General features: G+C 19.7%; 5 protein-coding genes across 11 annotated transcripts; 3 read left to right on the top strand and 2 right to left on the bottom strand.

Annotated features, from left to right (window-relative positions):
• Nucleotides 1-1,501: 1,501 nt before the first annotated feature.
• On the bottom strand, nt 1,502-6,979 carry LOC552185 (GON-4-like protein). Of its 3 annotated transcripts, XR_412197.2 has the most exons (13): nt 6,631-6,979; nt 6,019-6,200; nt 5,717-5,916; nt 5,316-5,633; nt 5,057-5,249; nt 4,828-4,953; nt 4,118-4,750; nt 3,891-4,047; nt 3,245-3,800; nt 2,931-3,159; nt 2,070-2,789; nt 1,778-1,981; nt 1,502-1,700 (listed from the first exon to the last, which is right to left on the bottom strand). XR_412197.2 is itself a non-coding variant. In XM_006571464.2 (12 exons), exons 1-12 carry the CDS (start codon nt 6,776-6,778, stop codon nt 1,931-1,933), a joined length of 3,513 nt encoding a protein of 1,170 aa, XP_006571527.1. In that variant the 5' UTR covers nt 6,779-6,979; the 3' UTR covers nt 1,502-1,930. The 3 variants fall into 3 exon arrangements, 1 of the variants encoding a protein (XP_006571527.1); XR_003304718.1 differs by lacking the exon at nt 6,631-6,979 and having other exon boundaries at nt 6,006-6,144; XM_006571464.2 differs by having other exon boundaries at nt 1,502-1,981.
• A 480-nt stretch (nt 6,980-7,459) lies between these two features.
• LOC751767 (chemosensory protein 5) lies at nt 7,460-9,953 on the top strand (the record flags this gene model as incomplete). 2 transcript variants are annotated; one of them, XM_026443055.1, is made up of 3 exons in its annotated part: nt 7,460-7,510; nt 8,554-8,632; nt 9,576-9,953. In XM_026443055.1, coding segments are annotated over 3 exons (282 nt in total), but the record flags the coding sequence as incomplete, so codon positions are not given.
• Nucleotides 9,954-11,392: 1,439 nt separating this feature from the next.
• Nucleotides 11,393-13,537, top strand: CSP6 (chemosensory protein 6). 2 transcript variants are annotated; one of them, XM_016912595.2, is made up of 3 exons: nt 11,393-11,528; nt 11,640-11,771; nt 13,266-13,537. In XM_016912595.2, exons 2-3 carry the CDS (start codon nt 11,669-11,671, stop codon nt 13,457-13,459), a joined length of 297 nt encoding a protein of 98 aa, XP_016768084.1. In that variant the 5' UTR covers nt 11,393-11,528; nt 11,640-11,668; the 3' UTR covers nt 13,460-13,537. The 2 variants fall into 2 exon arrangements, with proteins under 2 accessions (XP_016768084.1, NP_001071287.1); NM_001077819.1 differs by lacking the exon at nt 11,393-11,528 and having other exon boundaries at nt 11,588-11,771; nt 13,266-13,459.
• Nucleotides 13,538-13,733: 196 nt separating this feature from the next.
• LOC409462 (cyclin-dependent kinase 10) lies at nt 13,734-16,160 on the bottom strand. Its single transcript, XM_392973.5, has 6 exons — nt 16,000-16,160; nt 15,269-15,423; nt 14,590-15,190; nt 14,215-14,511; nt 13,984-14,117; nt 13,734-13,918 (listed from the first exon to the last, which is right to left on the bottom strand). The coding sequence occupies exons 1-6, from the start codon at nt 16,010-16,012 to the stop codon at nt 13,883-13,885; spliced, it is 1,236 nt and encodes a 411-aa protein (XP_392973.4). The 5' UTR covers nt 16,013-16,160; the 3' UTR covers nt 13,734-13,882.
• Nucleotides 16,161-16,605: 445 nt separating this feature from the next.
• On the top strand, nt 16,606-19,854 carry LOC412384 (BTB/POZ domain-containing protein 9). Of its 3 annotated transcripts, none has more exons than XR_412198.2 (10): nt 16,606-17,393; nt 17,466-17,618; nt 17,713-17,914; nt 18,002-18,257; nt 18,318-18,450; nt 18,534-18,671; nt 18,741-18,871; nt 18,994-19,122; nt 19,251-19,393; nt 19,488-19,854. XR_412198.2 is itself a non-coding variant. In XM_395842.6 (10 exons), the coding sequence occupies exons 1-10, from the start codon at nt 17,064-17,066 to the stop codon at nt 19,689-19,691; spliced, it is 1,854 nt and encodes a 617-aa protein (XP_395842.2). In that variant the 5' UTR covers nt 16,606-17,063; the 3' UTR covers nt 19,692-19,854. The 3 variants fall into 3 exon arrangements, 2 of the variants coding, with proteins under 2 accessions (XP_395842.2, XP_006571528.1); XM_395842.6 differs by having other exon boundaries at nt 17,713-17,902; nt 19,204-19,393; XM_006571465.2 differs by having other exon boundaries at nt 19,204-19,393.
• The last annotated feature ends 425 nt before the right edge of the window (nt 19,855-20,279 follow it).

Genomic DNA, 20,279 nt, shown 5'->3' with positions numbered 1-20,279 from the left:
TGTTTCATTTAACAGGTTTCTATTTATTATTAAGATAGATGTAAAAAAATGTAAGAGACGTAACAAATATGAAATTTTGTAGAAATTATAACATAATATATACTTACATATTATATATTGTGTTATGTTATTTTTATGAAATTTTCATCGTTGAAAATTGTTTATGTATATAAAAGTCACTATGAAAATAAATATTAGACTATTTGTACTTTGTATAATATATTAAACAAATTGTCTCATATATAAAATTTTACTTCATATATTATGTGCATAACAATTTATTTTTTCAGTTATGAGTATTATACAATATATAAATTTGAAAAAATTTAGTTAAATAAAAAAGCATTTTGTAGTTTTGTTAAAATTCTTTTATGTAATAATTGCATATTTAAAATAATTATTTCATTATTTTATTTCATTAAGATAAATTAAATTCATTTAAACAATTTTTCACTTATACTAGAAAAATCCAGTAAAATAAGACTGAATTGTTTCAAATTTTTATGTATTTGGATTTTTAAAATTTTAAATCTATATTAAATTTATAATGAAAAAAATAACTATATAATTTTAAATATATTAATAATTGTTTTATTTTTTGACAATTTTATGCATTAATAATTATGCAATAGAATTTCACATATTTGTTTTATATATCTGTTATTAAATCATATAATATAAAGGGAACAAAAATTTATACATTTAAATAAATTTAAATGTAAAGAGAAATCAATAAAAGAATTTATTTTTCAAAATTATTTTTTAAATAAAATAAAAAAGATTATTAATATTATTTAATTATATTTTATATTTATTTTTTTATATACATATATTCTTTTGTGTGTTCGCGCGCGCGCGCGTATGTATATATATATATATATATATATATATATATATACATATATATAAATTTGTAATGTAAACCTTTTTGTAAATGAATTTTGTATATATGTATGCTGTATAAATATAGATATATAATTTGTGAAATGCAATAGCAATTGTTCTATATATTATACTAGTAAAAAATAGTCAATTTATAAATATTACTCTTTTTATCATATTAATATTATGTTTGTATATTAATATTATATTGTTATGTAACTTTAATATTTCATAATATTAAATTCAAATACAAACCTATGAAATATATTTTTGTACGTAATGATAGCAATTTATCTCATATAGAGCCAATTATTTTTCTTTCTTCTGTAAAAATTAAAGTAAAGATGAAAATGAAAATAAAAATTAAAAAAAATGTTTAAATTTAAATAAAATTTAAAATTAAAACTCCAAGTACTATAAATATTTTATATTTTGCTAATGTTTATAAGATATCTTGTAATAAAAAATATAGTTAATAAAAATAAAAATAAATTTATTACAAAACTAGAAATAAATACTTTATATTAAAATAAAAAAATATTTTAATATTTTCATTATAATTAAAATATTTAAAAATATTTATTTCATAATATTTAAAAATTTATATATATATACTTACTCAGTAAAAATTTGACATAAGATTTAATATCGGATGTATGCGGTATGTATACCGCAAGAATAACAAGTTGATTAGTGAGATGACAGAATGAGAATATTTTCCATTTAATATTTCTCTATTGCTCATCACATACAATATTGTATGATTTTATTTGAAGACTTCCGGTCAATATATATATTTTTATGAATGAATTTTAGATCTATCGGAATTAATCAATTAGATCACATTATTTTTGATTTATTCAATTTATCAATAATAACTACAATAAGTATATACATTTAAATACTTATATGCAGAGCTGATAACTTAAGATCATCGTAGCAAAAGAAAAGAGTACTCTCTTTGTTCTCTGTATTGTTCTGATTGCCAGCTTATCAACTTATCAACAATAAACAACTATATATATATACTTCTTTTTTTCTAATACAATTACATCATTTTTTCTAATAAAGAAAGAAGAGTTTCGCATCTTTCTTTAACCTAGAAAAATATACATTTAAAGATAACTTATTTATATATTAAAGATATTTAAAAAATTATAAATTATACAGCATATAATTATACTTACTTGGTCAATTGTACGATTTCCTAATATTTTACTAACCATGGCAAGTGAATTTTCAGAATATTCTTTTTTAATAGCTTGTAACAGAATCATATCTTCTTGTCGTGTCCATGATTTAATATTTACATTTGTATTTAAATTAATATTTTTTATTTCACAAGTTGAATTAATTTTTTTTATATCATCACTTGACATTTCAATTTCTATATCTTTCACTAATGTTTTTTTATCAGAATTTTTGTAATCAATAGATAAATATTTATTTGATTTTATATGATTAATATTTGAATCTACATATTCTAATTTTGTTTCTTGTTTGTCAACTTTGTTTTTTCTTTTATTTTTACATTGGGATATGCGTATTTTTTTTGTATTTCTATTCATGTGATTTATTTCATTTCCAGATCTTTTTAAATTTTTTTTCTGATCTGTTGATTTTGATGGCGATTTTATAGTTTTTTTAGATTTTACAATTAACTTTTCTCCATCTTCATTTTCTTTAATAGGTAAACTTTTTGATAAACAAGATTGTTCATCACTATGAAATTCATTTTTCGAAGATTTTCTTCGTTGTTTAGATGAAATAGATGAAGTAAATTTATCAGTAATTTTTAAAGATACACGAGCAATATTTTCCAATTTTTCTTCATCAGCTCCAGGAAAAATAATTTTTGCAGGTCTTAAGCCTTCAGATGTTTGAAGATAAATTTTTCCATTTAAAAACTGTCCATTGTTTAAATATATATTTAAAATTTTTATGATGAAAATTTATTAAACAATTTCAAATAATGTATATAAAAAATAATATATAAATATATAAGTAATTTTTATTAAAAAATTAAAATAAGAAAATATATGACATACCCTTGTACCACAAGAAATACAATGTTCAGAAATATTCTTACAAGTGGTTTCATCACCATTGTGACAATTGCACTTGCAATTTTCTCCACCATAAGGATCTTCTTGAAGTGATAACACTGGTAATTCTATATTTTCATATAATTCAGGTGCATCTTCAGTATAAATTTTACTTTTATCATGTGGTCCTACTGGACATGTTAAATTTTCAAACATATGTGATGCAAATAAACTACAAAATAATTAAATGTACAATTAAATATTTATAAATTTATTAATTAAATTTATATATATGCAATTAATAATAATTGTGTTACCTATCTGGTGGTTTAGCAGTAGGTAATATTTGTAAAAATAAATCCATAACTAGAGGATGTCCCTTAAGTATAGGACCCATAGTCGCATGAATATGTTCTAATGTTATCTGTGTATCAGATGAAAGCTGTGTAATAGCTTGCATCATTTTTGCTATTCGAGAAGGTTGTTTAGCAAAATATATTTGAGCTACATTAACAAATTCGTTCATCTTTTGAAGCATTATATATTCCACTGACTTATCTATCATTGCAGCTTGATGTGGTTTTAAAAATAATAAAAAATCCGTACAAAGTTCAGGATATTCTCGTAATTTTTCACATATATCTCGATACAAATTGATAGTTATTGTATCTTTATCTTTTGCAGTTTTTTCCATAATTTGTTCATTTTGAGAACATTTTGATCGATTAGAAAATGATAATTCATTTTCCATCTGATTAATATTATCTAATCTTTCATAATAATCTAAATATAATTTTATAATAGATCGTAATGTTGCTGGATTATTAGATTCTAATGTTAAATGTAATTTTTGAAGATATGATGCTGCAAATTCTATATAAGATAATATAAGTTATTTAAAATTAATTTGAATGTATATTGTTAAATTAATACATAGTGAGAAAAAGAAAAAAAGATATGTACTTGAACCTCTTTCTTCTTCATTTAATGGATTTTCAGATTCTAAAAGCCTTTTTATATTTTCTAATTCTCTAGCTTCTTTTGCTTTTTTTCTACTAATAGAATCTTTCTTAATTGTTGTACTAGCTAACATTAATTCTGCTATTTCATCTTCATTATCCTATAATGAAATTTAATAAATTATAAATGTTATTTATTTTATTTTATTGAAAAGTTATAATTTTACTCACTATCTTAGGTAAAGTTGATATTTTTTCTAAATTTGTATCTATTTCATTTTTTTCTCTAGACTTTAAAGTATTATTATTAGATGATAAAGCTTTTGGTCCTAAAACTTGAGCCATTAATTTCATGTTTTGAGCACTTCTTGTTTTTGCTAATCTAGGTGTAGTTTTTCGTAATTGTGGTAATTCTTGTACTATTTCAGAAGATTTTTTACGAAACTTCGAGTGCGTTGATATAAGATTTGTATCATTTTGAATTTTTTTAAATTCATTTCCATCTATCTTTTTCTCTTTTTTTTCTTGTGATGTCATGATTTTTAAAGAATTGTTACGCTCTTTATTTAATGTATGTATATTATGTAATTCAATATTAGTTGCATTATTTGATATATTTTTCAAAATTTTAGAATTAGTATTTTCATTTAAACACAAATTGTCTTTTGATATATTTTTACTTATTATCTTCTGATTTGCAGGTAGTATTTTTGGTAACATGTTAATAGATGAATTATATAAGAGAACAGTATTAGAAATATGATTTCTATTTCCATTTGTAAAACAATCTTTTTTTATAACATCATTATGTGAATTAAGTATATGTTTACGTTTTAATACATCAACTTTTTGTTCTGTGTGTGTCTATATAAATAAATGAAATGTTATTATATATATTATAACATATTATAATATTAAAAATAAATATATTAAATACTTACATTATTAAGATAAGTCTGCCATACTGAAGGTAATAGATTTATTGACTGATCTTTGGGAGCTTTGAGATCACATTCCAATGTAATGTAATGTATTGTTCTTGGAGCAGAACCTTTTTCAAAATAATGCTGTAGAAATATTTATTTAATCAAATTTTATTATAATGAATATATCTTTTTTATTTATTATATATTATTTATATATATTTATATTTATAGATATTTTATTTACTTTTATTGGATTTGCATGTTTTGCGCATCGACGTTTTCGAATATGATATATTAATCCATGAGGTTCTCTACATGGTATTAAATATTGAATAATTAATTGTACTGCATCAATTAATTGAAGTTTCTTACTCTTAAATTTTCTTGGTTTAGATGCAACAAAAGGAAGAAACTGTTCCAAACCTAATGCAATTAAACTGAAAAAATAAATATTCAAAAAAATATATCACATTTTTTGTAATACATATATATTATATACTTACTTTTCTTCAGATTTTAAATATGGAAGTCGTACAAATTTAATTGATTCAGGTCTAAATGGTATTTCAGGTAAAAGTTGTGGATACATTAAAGCTTTACTTTCCATAAATAGCTTTTTTAATTCTGGATGAAAAATAGATGCACCTTTATGTTTTTGCACAAGATATATTTTCTTTATTGGATCTTCATCTATAAGAGCCTTTTTAAAATCTTCAGAAAATTCATTATCCAAAAATTTTTTTTCCCAATCAAATATTAGTTTTAAAGCATCTGGTAAATTTACCACATTAAATGCAGAATTAGGTCCATTACTTAAATATCTAATAAAATAATATAAATGAAATAATATAAATTTAACATTTATTTAATACATAATTTATAAATTATTGTTTTATAAACTTACTTTATACTATTTAAATTTTGTTTACATGTTTGTGATTGAGAATGTAAATCTGGATGCATATATGTCATAGCAAAATGTTGCACCATTAATTGAACATGCTGACGAAATTGAACTGCTAATAATTCTTTTTGATTTGGATTTATTAAATTGGAATGGTCAGTTTCTTTGCAAGTAGGTAATATATCTGTTTCAGATTCATTCTAAATTCCATAATTAAAAATGTAATAGAATGCTAATTAAAAATTATTTTACTAATTAAAATTATATTTATTTGTAATATAGAAATTACATTTTTATCTTACCACAACATCATTTTCAATTTGTATTTGTGGGAAATTTGTATTTTCTAAAGATTTTTTCTTTTTTGAACTTTCTTGTTCTTTAGAATATGTATCTGTAAACTCAAATAATTCTGCAATCAAATCATTTAATTCCTTGCGTGAAACTTTTACAGCTTTATCAGCTCGTAACTCTTCTTTATCCACTGTAAATATTTTTGAATTATTCTAATAATATTCTAATAATTTATATATAAAATCAAAAATTATATATATTTATATTTATAAGTTTGCTAAAAGTAAAGATTTTAACTGAAGATAAAAACAAAAGGATTTATAAAATATTTTCAAATGTTAATTGATTAATTATAATATGAGATTTCTATGACTAATTTCTTAATGAAAAGACATAAGAGAAAAATGTTAAATTAAAAATACATATAATTATATCTACATCTATAACATATCTGTATAACAAAAATATATATAAAAAGTGTTTTAATTAAAAATATATAACAAAAAAATTAAAACAATTGATATATATCTATATGATTATGAATGTTAAAACCTTTTACTTTGTTAAACAATATACATATGTACATAAATATATATATTATTTCTATTTATCAAACATACAAAACTCTGTTTCTTCATCATCTGAAACATTATATTCTGGATCTGCTTCTGGATCATCTTCCACTATAGGATCTTGAGTTAATGGTTGAGTGAATTCCTTTAAAAAATTCACCCAATCTTCATCTACTTCACAATCCCAATCACACATATTAATAGTTATATCATATTCCTAGCAAAATCACGTTTCACAAATTATATGTTAAATATTGATCGATACTTAGATTATATAAATATTAAAATTATTCCATAATAAATTATTATTATTAAAATACTGTATTATATTATACATTATTATTTTTATACTGCGATTGAGTTTTCAATGATAGCAGCCATATTTATTGTATTTTAAGCCATAGCTTCAGTTTATATATTAATTAATACTAATCGATTCTCAATATTGTACTTTATATATTAATCGAATCTTTTTTTATTTTCAAAATTACACGATCTATTTAAAATTTTTTGAATTTGAAATATTTAATTTAAAAGATATAAAAAAAAATAGTAACAAAAATTTACATAAACATTTCATAAGAGATGGTTTTTTATAAATAAAAAAGCAAAAATATTTCTTATTATATCATACTGTTTATTATCATACTTTTTATTAGCTACATTGTTCGATGAGTCTAATCATCGGAAATAAATTAAATCACATGGAGATATTACGAGTTCAACTATTGGCTGAATCGAAATTGATTTCAGAATTAAATATTATTGTGTAAAATGTGTTCATCGATACAATTTTTTTATATTTATATAATAAATAATTTCATGAATAAATTAATATTTATGAAATTATCTCAAAAAAATAAAACTTTATTTTAAATTACAACCTAACGATTGTAAATTAACTTTTGATTTTTCTATTTCTATTGATGTAAGTATTATTTAGTATTTATTAATAGGGGTTGAAAATACAAGATTACCAATTCAAATCGAATCATAAAAATTGGATAAATATGGATAAATATTTAACTATTTATATTTACCTAAAATATAGAAAGTAAATATAGAAAATCGTTTAGTAATTCAACATTTTAAAATTGATTTTGATATTATTATATTTTAATTTTATTAAAATATTTTTAATTCGAATAAAAATAATAAAATATGTATATAATATACAATACATAATTTTTATAATATGTATATAATATATATATAATATAATATATAATATAACAACATAATTTTTATATAAAATTCAAACTAATAATTTTTATAAATTTATATAATAATTTATTTTTAATTTTATTTTTTATTTTTAAATTTATATATTTAAATTATAAAATTGTTAATACTTTAAGTATTCATAAAAATTTAAGATTTATTTATACTATATAAACATATCTCTATTAATTAAAATTAAATTAATATATTTATAATGTAAATAATATTTTTGATCTTGATATAAAGATTTAAAATTTATATCTTTAATATAAATTATTATTTATGTTACTTTTACAAAAGTGAAAATCAGTTTTTTCATGAAAAATTTTCCGTTATACAAATTATCAAATAAAAATAATTATATATAATATTATATATATATATACATTATATATGTAGCTTTATATAATTGCTACATAATTACTATATAATCGATACATAATTGCTATATAATTGCTATCTAATGTCTTGAAAGTTACTTTCCATAAACGATTTAAAATTTGAAATTTGTAGAATCATTGTTTATTTTATTATTACCCTCAAACCATATAAGGACGAGTTTTGACATTTAAAATAATCAGTATTACTTACATTGCCGTTTAGTATACGAAAGAGTTAGAACATAGAATCAAATTGTTTTTTTCTTCTCCAATATTTAAATCAAAAATGAAAATAAAAATTCTTCTTTTTTTCACTATTCTCGCATTAATAAACGTTGAAGCGCAAGATGATATTTCAAAATTTTTAAAGGATAGACCATATGTACAAAAACAACTTCATTGTATTTTGGATCGAGGACATTGTGATGTAATTGGAAAGAAAATTAAAGGTAAGATTTAAAATATAAATTATTTTTAAAATATTTAGTTCTCTTTTTATCTATATGTATGTTTTTTTTTCTTTCGTGTCTTTTTAACTTAAATATATTCAAAATATGTATTTGTCGTAAAAATTTAGTGAAAATAACTGGTTTAAATCATTCTATTTATATCATGATAAATTTTATTTAATATTTTTAATTTTTAAAATTTTTAAATAAATTCATGCTAAAAATTATTTTATTAGTTTTGATTAATTCTTAAATCATTTGATATATTTTATCCAATTAAAAATTATTTATTATATATACATTAAATAAATAAATATTATATAAAATTAAATAAATATAAAAATGATTACTCTGTCTTTGTTTTATTTGTTTCTATATTGTATACATTCATTAAATCAAATAAATCTAATATAATATTTGTTAAATCTGTTTATAATAAATTCTCTGTTTAAAAAAAATATTAGAGTAAAAAAAAAAGAATGTTTTTTCTATATTTCATCATTATAAATACGATCACTAGTTTTGAATAATAAATTTAAAAATAACAAAATAATATTATTAAAAAATAAATGCTAATTTGTTAATAAAATAATATATTTCTTACACAATAATTGATTAATAAGGTATGTAATATTGAATAATATTTTGCTAATAATAAATAATCTTATATTAAAAATCTACTAAACAAATAAAAACAAATTAAATAAAAATAAAATTTTATCGATTTTACCGAAATTCATTTTCAAACATTTTGTTTTATTGTTTCTCCAATAGCAATTACGTATTATTAATAAATAAATTTTATTATGATTTATCGACAATATTTCCCAAACAATATATATATTAAGCAAAATCAACAATTTTTTTTCTTAATATGCAAATTTAGGTTGTAAACAGATTTAATAATTCGTTCATATTATAAATACTGTTATGATTCTTGCAGAATTGTTGCCAGAAGTGTTGAACAATCATTGCAATCGATGCACGTCACGACAAATTGGAATTGCAAATACATTAATACCTTTTATGCAACAAAATTATCCCTATGAATGGCAGTTGATTCTACGACGTTATAAAATAATGAAATATTATTAATATCAAAGATATTAGTATGAAAATTAAAAAACTCAAGATAATAACAATTGACGATGGAATAACTCATTGATAATATCTTAAGATGTTCTTAAATTTTGAAATGACGTTAAATAAATTTTTCATAATATTAATAATTTTAATATTAAAAATTTTAAATATCGTTAATATTTATAATATTATTTGTAACTTTGTTTGTAAGAATTATCGAATATTATGAATAAAATATGGATAAAATATAAAATAAAATTATTATGACTATTGATATTGTGTATATTTTTAACTTTATATTTTAATATTGTTCAATTATTGTTATATTGTTCAAATATTCTTTATGCATACTAAATAATGATAGTGAAATGTAATTGTCTATTCAATTTATATAACATTGTAATATCAATATATATAACATATAATGCGTATTAAACATATAATTGCATAAAATAAAGTTAAAGAATAAAATAGAAAGCTTATAAAGCAAGTTAAAATCATAATATATAATATAGTTTGCATTTTAATTCATACAATGATTTTAATATTGAAACGAATATAAATACAATATAACAGAATATTTATAAATTATGGATCAAACAATAAAAGATTTTATAAAATAAAAATGTAAAAAATATATATAATAAAATACGATATATTTTAAATTAATTTTAAAGTTTAATAAAAATTTTCTATTTAAACAAATAAATTACTTTTATTTTTCAAAAAATTTATTTCTTTAAATTTTTAAAAGATATAAAATTAATTGATTAATAGAATTAAATAATTTTATTACTAATATATAATATTTGTTATTCGATGATAACTATATAAATATTTGATATTTTTAAAAATTATTATATTGAAAAAATTTATTTATTTTTTATTTCTTTATCGAATATATATTAATATAAGTTGTAAAATTGTTAAATATTATAATAACATATTGATAATAATCCTTGATAAGATATATAACATAAATGACAGTCATTTTTCATACACAGTAAAGAATAATCTCTTCATTATTCTTAATAGCATGTATTGGCTGTGTATAGCATATTGTCAAATATTTCTATCATATTACATTATATTTTATATTTCCTTCCTTCTTTATATAAAAAGCATTTTAGATTAGAATTTAAGACAAATTATCGACAATTATTAAAGTAAAAAATATTTTTTTACAAAAAAAATTAATAAAATTAATAAATTTAGATAATAAATTTAGATAATAGATAAAATAAATTGTAAATTCAATTTATTAAGTTATAATTTATATTTACAAAATTTCAAAACAAATTTGAAATATTTATAAATCTATTTTAATTTGTACTTCTGTACAAATATTATATTATATAATTTTTCAAATAAGAAAAAATTTTTATTAATTAAAATTTTTCTTTAAATATGAGAATTAATCAATTAAGAAAAATATAATCACTTATATAAAAACATTTAATAAAATAAATAATGAAATTTATGATAATTAAAATAACAAAAAATATTAATAAAATCTCTTCATTTATTTTAAATTATTTTTAACATTTCATTTTTTATTATATTTTAATATATTAATATTCATATTTAATGATTGCTGTTCAATTGTATATATGTTTCATAAAAGTGCATGTAAAATACTCAACTAACGCGTTTATCCACTCCCTCCAATGTCCTCTGTATTCGACTATATAATTCGTCAGCTTGTTTCAAGAGTTACAAAGAACGTTTTACTTTCCATTGCAGAGGGTAGCTTTGAAATAAGATTTCATTTTATACTATACTACGGTAATTCTTATAAGTTTCAACTGTTTTGGTACGTCATAAACGTTTATTTTTTAAGATTATAATAAGGGAACAAGTTTCAATTACAATATGAAGATTTATATTTTACTATTTGTCTTGGTCACAATTACTTGTGTAATAGCGGAAGATTATACTACCAAATATGATGATATGGACATTGACAGAATTCTGCAGAATGGTCGTATCCTCACTAATTACATTAAATGCATGTTGGATGAAGGACCATGTACTAACGAAGGTAGAGAATTAAAAAGTGAGTATCAATATAATTTTTATAAAATTGTTAACTAAATATTTCATTTCTCATTTTTTTAATAATTTTAACTTTTTATTTTTGTACTAATAATATTATATTTTAATTTTAATTATTTTTTATAATATAATTTTATTAAGATATTTGAATTTGAATTTTGTTTGAATTTAATGTTTAAAATATAAAAACATACAAATTATAATGTAATAATATTTAATAATATTCAATAATATTCAATAAATTATAATATAATAATATTCAATTTTTCATTTAAAAAATAAAAATAAAAATAAAAAAAAATAATATAAAAATATTATTATTTACATTAAAACATGATTTTATTTAAATAAAATAAATTATTTGTACTGTTCATATATAATATAAAAATAAAATAAGTAAAATAAAAGATATAAATTTATTTTAATAGTATTTTTCAAATGTATAAATATATATATCTTTTACGAATCTTATTAAAAAGTATATGGTATTAATTTATATATATATATATATTATATATTATTAAATATATCGAAAAGACAAACGAAAAAATATATTATTTTCAAATATTTTTTTTTCATTTATAATTATTTTTAATATTTTAATCTTTTAAATATTTAAAAAATAGATAAAATAAATAAATTAGACGAAAGAAAAAAATATTTATCTTATAAAAATTGATTTAAAATATTTTAGAGATATTATTTTTGTTTTTAAAAAAATTTTTTTTTTATAAAAATCATTATCATTTTTAAAATCAAATAGAAAAAGAAATAAAAATATTAAAATTTATATATATATTTATATATAATAAATTTTCTTATTAAATTAACGATGTAATTTTCAAGTACGTTAAAAATTACGCTGATTTCTTTCATAAATTTCTACGTACATTTGCTGCAATGATTACGACAGAGTTTCACTCTCCCTCTTTGTATTACATAAGTTACTTTAAACTTTCTCGTTTGTATTACATCGAACTCTCTTAAGTAACGTCTAATGTATTATATATATATATATATATATATATATATATATACATGTGATATATTTAAAGAAATATATCACATTAAGAAAAACGAAACACAAAGGAAAATAATTTAAATATTCTAATAAATTCTTTAAAAATATCATTATAGCAATTATTGCAATTATATTAATTTTAAAAAACAATTTATTTTATATTTATTTTAATCAAATAGAAATTAAATTAAAAATTAAAAACTAAAGTAATAAAATTATTTAAATATTTATAAGGAAATTTTGAAAAAAAAATTGAAATATAATAAATTTATAATCTAATATCTAATAATAAATTTATATATAATATTATATGTATTATATATATTATATTTAATCATATATAATTTAATTATTTAAAATTATATTGCAGTTATATTATTTTATGATAAAAATCTCTTAATAATAAATAATTATAAATTTTTATAATATAATTGTTTAAAAATTAATTAAGTCGTGTATTGTGTATTGTTTTAGAAATATTACCTGATGCTCTATCTACCGGTTGCAATAAGTGCAATGAAAAACAGAAACATACAGCAAATAAAGTAGTAAATTATTTAAAAACCAAGAGACCAAAAGATTGGGAACGGCTTTCTGCAAAATATGATTCTACTGGTGAATATAAAAAGCGTTATGAACATGGATTGCAATTTGCAAAAAATAATTAAACTTATAACATCTAAAAAATAAATTTATGAAAAAATTTGTATAATGAAAATATAATAAAGCAATCTAATTTACGTATATAGATAATAATAATTTTGTTATTTTAAATTGATAATTATAATATATGTTAAAAATTTCATCTTATTGCATTTATATGTTTGATTAAAAAGTTTCGTTATATTGTATATACTAAATATATGTATCTACATGTTTATAAAATAAATATATATACATCTTTTTACAAATACATGTTTTTTTAACTATATGTTTTAAATATTCGTTTATAAAATTCATTTATTTATTAATCTATTTGTGAATGAATTCATACATTGTGAATGAACGGTATACATCGCAATGAAATATTTATAAGTAAAAGACATTGAATTTTGGATTGCATTTAAATCATAAATAAAAAAATTTTTAATTCATTCAACTCGCCTTTTCTTGACAAGTGAACCAAGCTGAAAAACATATTAATTTCAGTTTGATTATTTTAATAATATCATCAAAAATATAAAGAACTTACAAGATCTGAAATTGCAGGTAAATTATTAGTTTGATCTGTAACTGTTGTTTCTGGTTCTCTAGTTTCCTTTGGTGGAGCAGCTTTTTTCATATTTCTATGTTGTGGAAAAGTAGGCATCAGTTTGGGATCACACGCTATAAAGCAAATTAAAATATAATAATATTAAAAATATTATATATATAAATTTATAATATATACATATATATATATATATATATATATTGTGCTTACGCAAAGGGGCTTCTTTAAAATAACTACTTTGTAAACATTCTTCTGCAGTTGCTCTTTTTTTTGGATCATACATGAATAAAAAATTTAATAATCTCAAACCAGCAGCACTTAACCATGGAAACCTTTGTTTTAAATTATTATATGGTTGTTGTTTTAATGTAAAGTTTTGTAATGCTGGAAGTGTATTAAATTCTGGCCAAATTGCTTCACTTGGTGTTCCTAATAAATCAACAATTAGTTCTAACTGTGCAATTTCTGATCTTCCAGGCAATAAAGGCCGATGTCCAAGTAATTCTCCTAATAAACCATAAAATGGAAGTTAAATTATCGTATTATAATTTTTATACGTATATAAAAATAAAAAAATGTTTATACCTAGAATGCAACCTGCAGCCCACATATCAACAGAAGTTGTTTGAGTTTTTGCTTGTAATAACAATTCTGGTGCTCTATACCATAATGTTACTACTCTAGGTGTCATTGGTTTTAAAGGTAAACCAAACCACCTAGCTAATCCAAAATCAGCAATTTTTACACATCCTTTATCTGTCATTAAGAGATTTGAGACTTTCAAATCTCTGTGTACAATAAAATTATGATGCAAATAACGTAAACCTTTTAGTACTTGTAAAACAATACATTTGACTTGACTTTCTGAAAATGGAGCTTGCATATTGTCTAACAAACTTGCTAAATCTTGTTCACAATATTCCATGGCAAGAAATATGCTTTCTAAACTTCTTCCTACTACTACTTCTCTTAAATGTACAATATTTTCATGACGACAAGATAAAAGAACAGATATTTCTCTTAAACCACTGACTGGAAGACCATCTTTCTCATGTTCCATTCGAACTTTTTTCAATGCTACAACTTTGTCATTTTTAGTGTCTCTTGCTCTATAAACAATTCCATAAGTACCTTCTCCTATACGATTTAATTTTTCAAATTCAGATACAAATCTGCATTTACCTAGCTATAAAAAAAATAATACTTATCATATTATAATAAAAATAATTAGAGTTATATAAAAAATTATAAATTCAATTTTTACAATATCTTGTTCTGGTATTTCCATTGGTTTGCCAGTCAAAAATGATGTTAATACTCCTCTCCTAGTTATTGGTGCTGATGGATCAGGACCTGATTCAGATGCAGTTTTTTTATCAGTATCATTATTTTCTACTGATTTTTTTTCTAATGTTTCGTCTGAAAGATTATTAAAATTTAATATTAATTATTTATCAATCATTTTGATTATTATTTAATATAATTTTTTGATTATTTATTTCATTAGTTTTTATAAAAATTATTAATATTTTTGAAATTATTTCTATTAATTCTATTCTATTTAATATCATCATCATTTCAGAAATAAATTAAAAATTGAAAATATTTAAAGATTTCAAAAATTAGTTATATCAATTACATAAAAATTTTAATTAAAAAAATATTTTTACAAAATACATAAGATCATTAATAAACATTTAAATTATATATATTTCATTATTTTTTAATTTTTAGAAATCTTTTTCATAAATTTTAAATATAAATAATATTTCGAAAAAAATTAATTATATGTATAATAATAAAAAAAATTTTATTAGTAATAAATTTAAATTTAAAATTATCTATCAAATAAATTTTTAAAAATTTAAAAAAAAAATAGAATTATTTTAATATAAAAATAATATATAATAAATGATGAAATAAAAATTTAAAATGTAATTACTTAACCTAACATAATAATATTTATATCATAATTATAATAAAATAAAAATATACCTTTTGTCATCATGTAATTTTTTTAAAAAAATATTTTCGAAATTATATTTATATTTCTTTTTTACATTCGTGTCTTAGAAAACGTAGATGAAAATACTATCGACTACCAATAATTACTTGGTCAAGTACAACAGTTTTCAATAATTTTCTATAATTCGTTTGCACCATTGGAAATATAATATATAGATTCGATAACAAAGATGATAATAAATATCATTGAAAAATGCGCTATCTTACGTTATTTTTAAAAACAAAATGAATGAAAAATTAATATTTAATTAATATTTGTTATAAATATATATATATGAATAAAAATAATGAAAATTAAATTTAATTTTTATTATTAAATAAAATATTAATAATTATTCTGTATTTTTAATTTTATGATAAATTTGCATATCTTATTTCTTTAAAAAAATATTTTATATATTAATAGAATAATTATAGAATTTATTTATAAATATTATTAGTTAATAAAGCATTAATTTATAATATCGACTTTTTATTTTTTATAATTTACATGTATATTATATATTTTCTCTTATATATATATATGTTTTATATATATTTGTCTAACTTTAGTACTTGAAAGTTTATGATATTTATATTATGATCGATGTATAGTGAAAAATAGTACAACATTCATAACATAAAATAATATATTTCTAAAGGAAATGTGGTTTTGTTTTTCCGTCATAGTGATTTCCTTAAGATTTTTTTTAAGTTTATATAAATTTGCTCATACTGAAAATTATTAAATTCGTAATTTGAATACGAAATTATAGTATATTTCAAGCATGTAAACTAAAAATTAGAAATTGATCATTAAAAGTTAACCTTATTTTTATTACCAACGGTTTTTTATAAAATTGATATATTTTTGTTTTTTAATTAATATGAATGAATATATGACAACAGAAAAATCAAATGTATTGAAGTATTATGTTATCAATGGTGCTTGATATTGATGGAGTATTTATCAGATAGAACAAATTTTTAGATAAAAAGATATTTTTCATGAAAAGAAATTACAATTTTATATGTAAAATATTAAAATCTAAAAAATGAGTTCTCATCATGAATTAAACATATCAATTGAACATCCAATTTCTGGTGATATAGATCATATTAAGACACTTTCCGAAGACATTGGTGCTCTTTATCTTTCAGATGATTATTCAGATGTGACTTTAATTGTTGGTGGACAAAGATTCAATAGTCACAAAATTATTTTAGCTGCACGTAGCCAATATTTTAGAGCTCTTCTATTTGGTGGTTTAAAAGAATCCACACAACATGAAATTGAATTAAAAGATGCTAATCTAACTGGATTTAAAGGTTTACTTGAATATATATATACAGGACGAATGTCTCTTACAGATCGACGTGAAGAGGTATTAATTTATAATTATTAATTTTTATTAATTTTTTTTAATTATTATTAACTTAATTATTATTGTTTTTAGATTGTATTGGATATTCTTGGATTAGCACATCTTTATGGATTTTCAGAATTAGAAACATCCATATCAGATTATCTTAAAGAAATATTAAATATAAAAAATGTTTGTCTCATATTTGGTGCAGCACTTCTTTATCGATTAGAATTTCTTACTAAGGTATGTTTCTTATTAATATGATGTCTAATAAAAAACAAAAAATTGATTGATGATGATATTAGATAAAATTTATGTCTATCTGTATCAAATCTAGGTTTGTCATGAATACATGGATGAACATGCATGTGAAGTAATTCAGCATGAGAGTTTTTTACAATTAAGTGCTGATGCTTTGAATGAATTAGTATCAAGAGATTCTTTTTATGCACCAGAAATTGATATCTTTTTAGCTGTAAGGGCATGGGTAAATGCAAATCCTGATACTGATGGCAAAAATGTTTTAGGTGAATGTAAAAGTATTAAAAACAAAAATTTTATTAAAAATATATTTTAAAAATATCGTTTATAATAATACTATTCAATTGATTAGACAAATTTTGTAGATAAGGTACGATTAAACTTAGTTTCAATCACGGATCTTTTAAATGTTGTTCGGCCAACTGGATTAATTTCTCCAGAAGCAATCTTGGATGCAATAGCTGCAAGAACACAAACACGTGATTCAGATCTTAATTATCGTGGTCGATTACTTATCGATGTGAATGTTGCCCATCCTATGCATGGTGCTCAAGTTCTACAGGGTGAAATGCGAAGCTATCTTTTAGATGGAGATACAAATAATTATGATATGGAACGCGGGTAAATTATTAATTTATTTTTATTCAATTATTCACTTAAATAATGTTATTTTTTTACCAGATATACTAGACATACTATTACTGAATCACGAGAACATGGTATTTTAGTTAAATTAGGAACTCAATGCATCATTAATCATATTAAAATGTTGCTTTGGGATAAAGATATGCGTTCATATTCTTACTATGTAGAAGTGAGTTAAAAGAAAAAATTGAATATAAATTAAAATATAATCTTTATATTTAATTTTTTATATCATAATTATTTTTTTTATAGGTCTCTATGGATCAAAAAAATTGGGTTCGAGTTATTGATTATACGGAATATTTTTGCCGCAGTTGGCAATATTTATACTTTGAACCAAGAATAGTTCTTTATATTCGTATTGTTGGAACAAATAATACTGTAAACAAAGTAAAGTCGTTATTAAAATGTATTTAATTTTTTTTTTATATTTATATTTTATAACTTTTATTTTTAAAGGTTTTTCATCTTGTAAGTTTTGAAGCATATTATACAAATCATACAGAAAAACTTCATAATGGTTTTGTTATACCAACACGAAATGTTGCTACCATGGATCAAAGTGCAACTGTTACAGAAGGTGTTTGTAGGTATGTATGTTTGTATAAATACATAAATTTATTATTATTATTAATTTATTATAAATATATAAATATAAAATATATAAAAATTAATAAAATTATAAAATTGATTTATAAATTTTTAATTTTAGATCTCGAAATGCACTATTAAATGGTGATACATCCAATTATGATTGGGATAGTGGATATACATGTCATCAAGTTGGATCTGGTTCTATTTTAGTACAACTTGGACAACCATATATTATAGATTCTATGCGGTATATATTATTTTTTTTTTTATATATAACTCAAAAAATATGAAATTTCTGGTATTTATATATATATATATATAAATATAGATTATTACTGTGGGATTGCGATGATCGTTCATATTCTTATTACATAGAGGTATCTGGTAATTCTTGGAGTTGGGTTCTAGTTGCTGATAAAACTAGAGAAGCTTGTCGTTCATGGCAAACAATACATTTTGAACCTGCTCGTCCTGTTGTTTTTATACGTATTGTTGGGACACACAATACTGCAAATGAGGTAAAAATATCATATTTATTATGTGTTTAATATATATAATATATATATATAATAACAAAATAAATCAAAATTTGTTCATAATTAAATAAATTAGGTTTTTCACTGTGTTCATTTTGAATGTCCTGCTCAAGTAAATGATAAAATTGTAAATAAATCTATGGTAAACAAAGGAAAGCAATCAAAAAATCATGATTCTGTACTTTGGTCATATGTATCACAACCTCCAGAAACGGCTACAGAAGCAGTGAATATTGATCATGAAGAAACAAATTCAACAGATGTTTTTTGGGATAATTAATTAATTGAGAATAAACCATTATGTAAAATTTTGTTGATACTTTAAAGAGTATAAAATTAAATTTTTGTTTATTCATTTCTGTAAACTTTCTGTATTAAAATGTTTGTATAGTAGTAGTAATGATTGTATAAATAATTGTAAAATAAATTTTTAATTTAATGAAGCGCATTTTAATTCATTTTCATATGAAAAGAAAATAAAAAACTATGTGATACTTAACTGTATATAAATTTATTTAAAACGTTTGATAATTAGAAACTAGAAGAGGTTTATTGATTAAAAATAGACTTGAAATAATGTAGTAATATTTTAACAATTATTAATTTATAATAATATAATATATATACATTTTTATAAAATAATATAATTTAAAACAAAAAATTAACGAATAAAAAAAAGATAAAATTTATATGACTTGTAATTTCAATGTTTAAATTATATTTTATTTATTATATATAATATTTATATATAATTGAATATATATATTCAATTAGTATTAAAAATGTCCCTAGCAATTTTTTTTATATCGCTTAATAGTATAATTTATATGGTAATATATAAATTGTACTAAATTTAATATAAAAATAT

The sequence above is a fragment of the Apis mellifera genome, linkage group LG1 (assembly GCF_003254395.2).
Source record: "Apis mellifera strain DH4 linkage group LG1, Amel_HAv3.1, whole genome shotgun sequence".
NCBI classification, from domain to species: Eukaryota; Metazoa; Arthropoda; class Insecta; order Hymenoptera; family Apidae; genus Apis; species Apis mellifera.
This window is presented reverse-complemented; position numbering and strand designations above follow the sequence as displayed.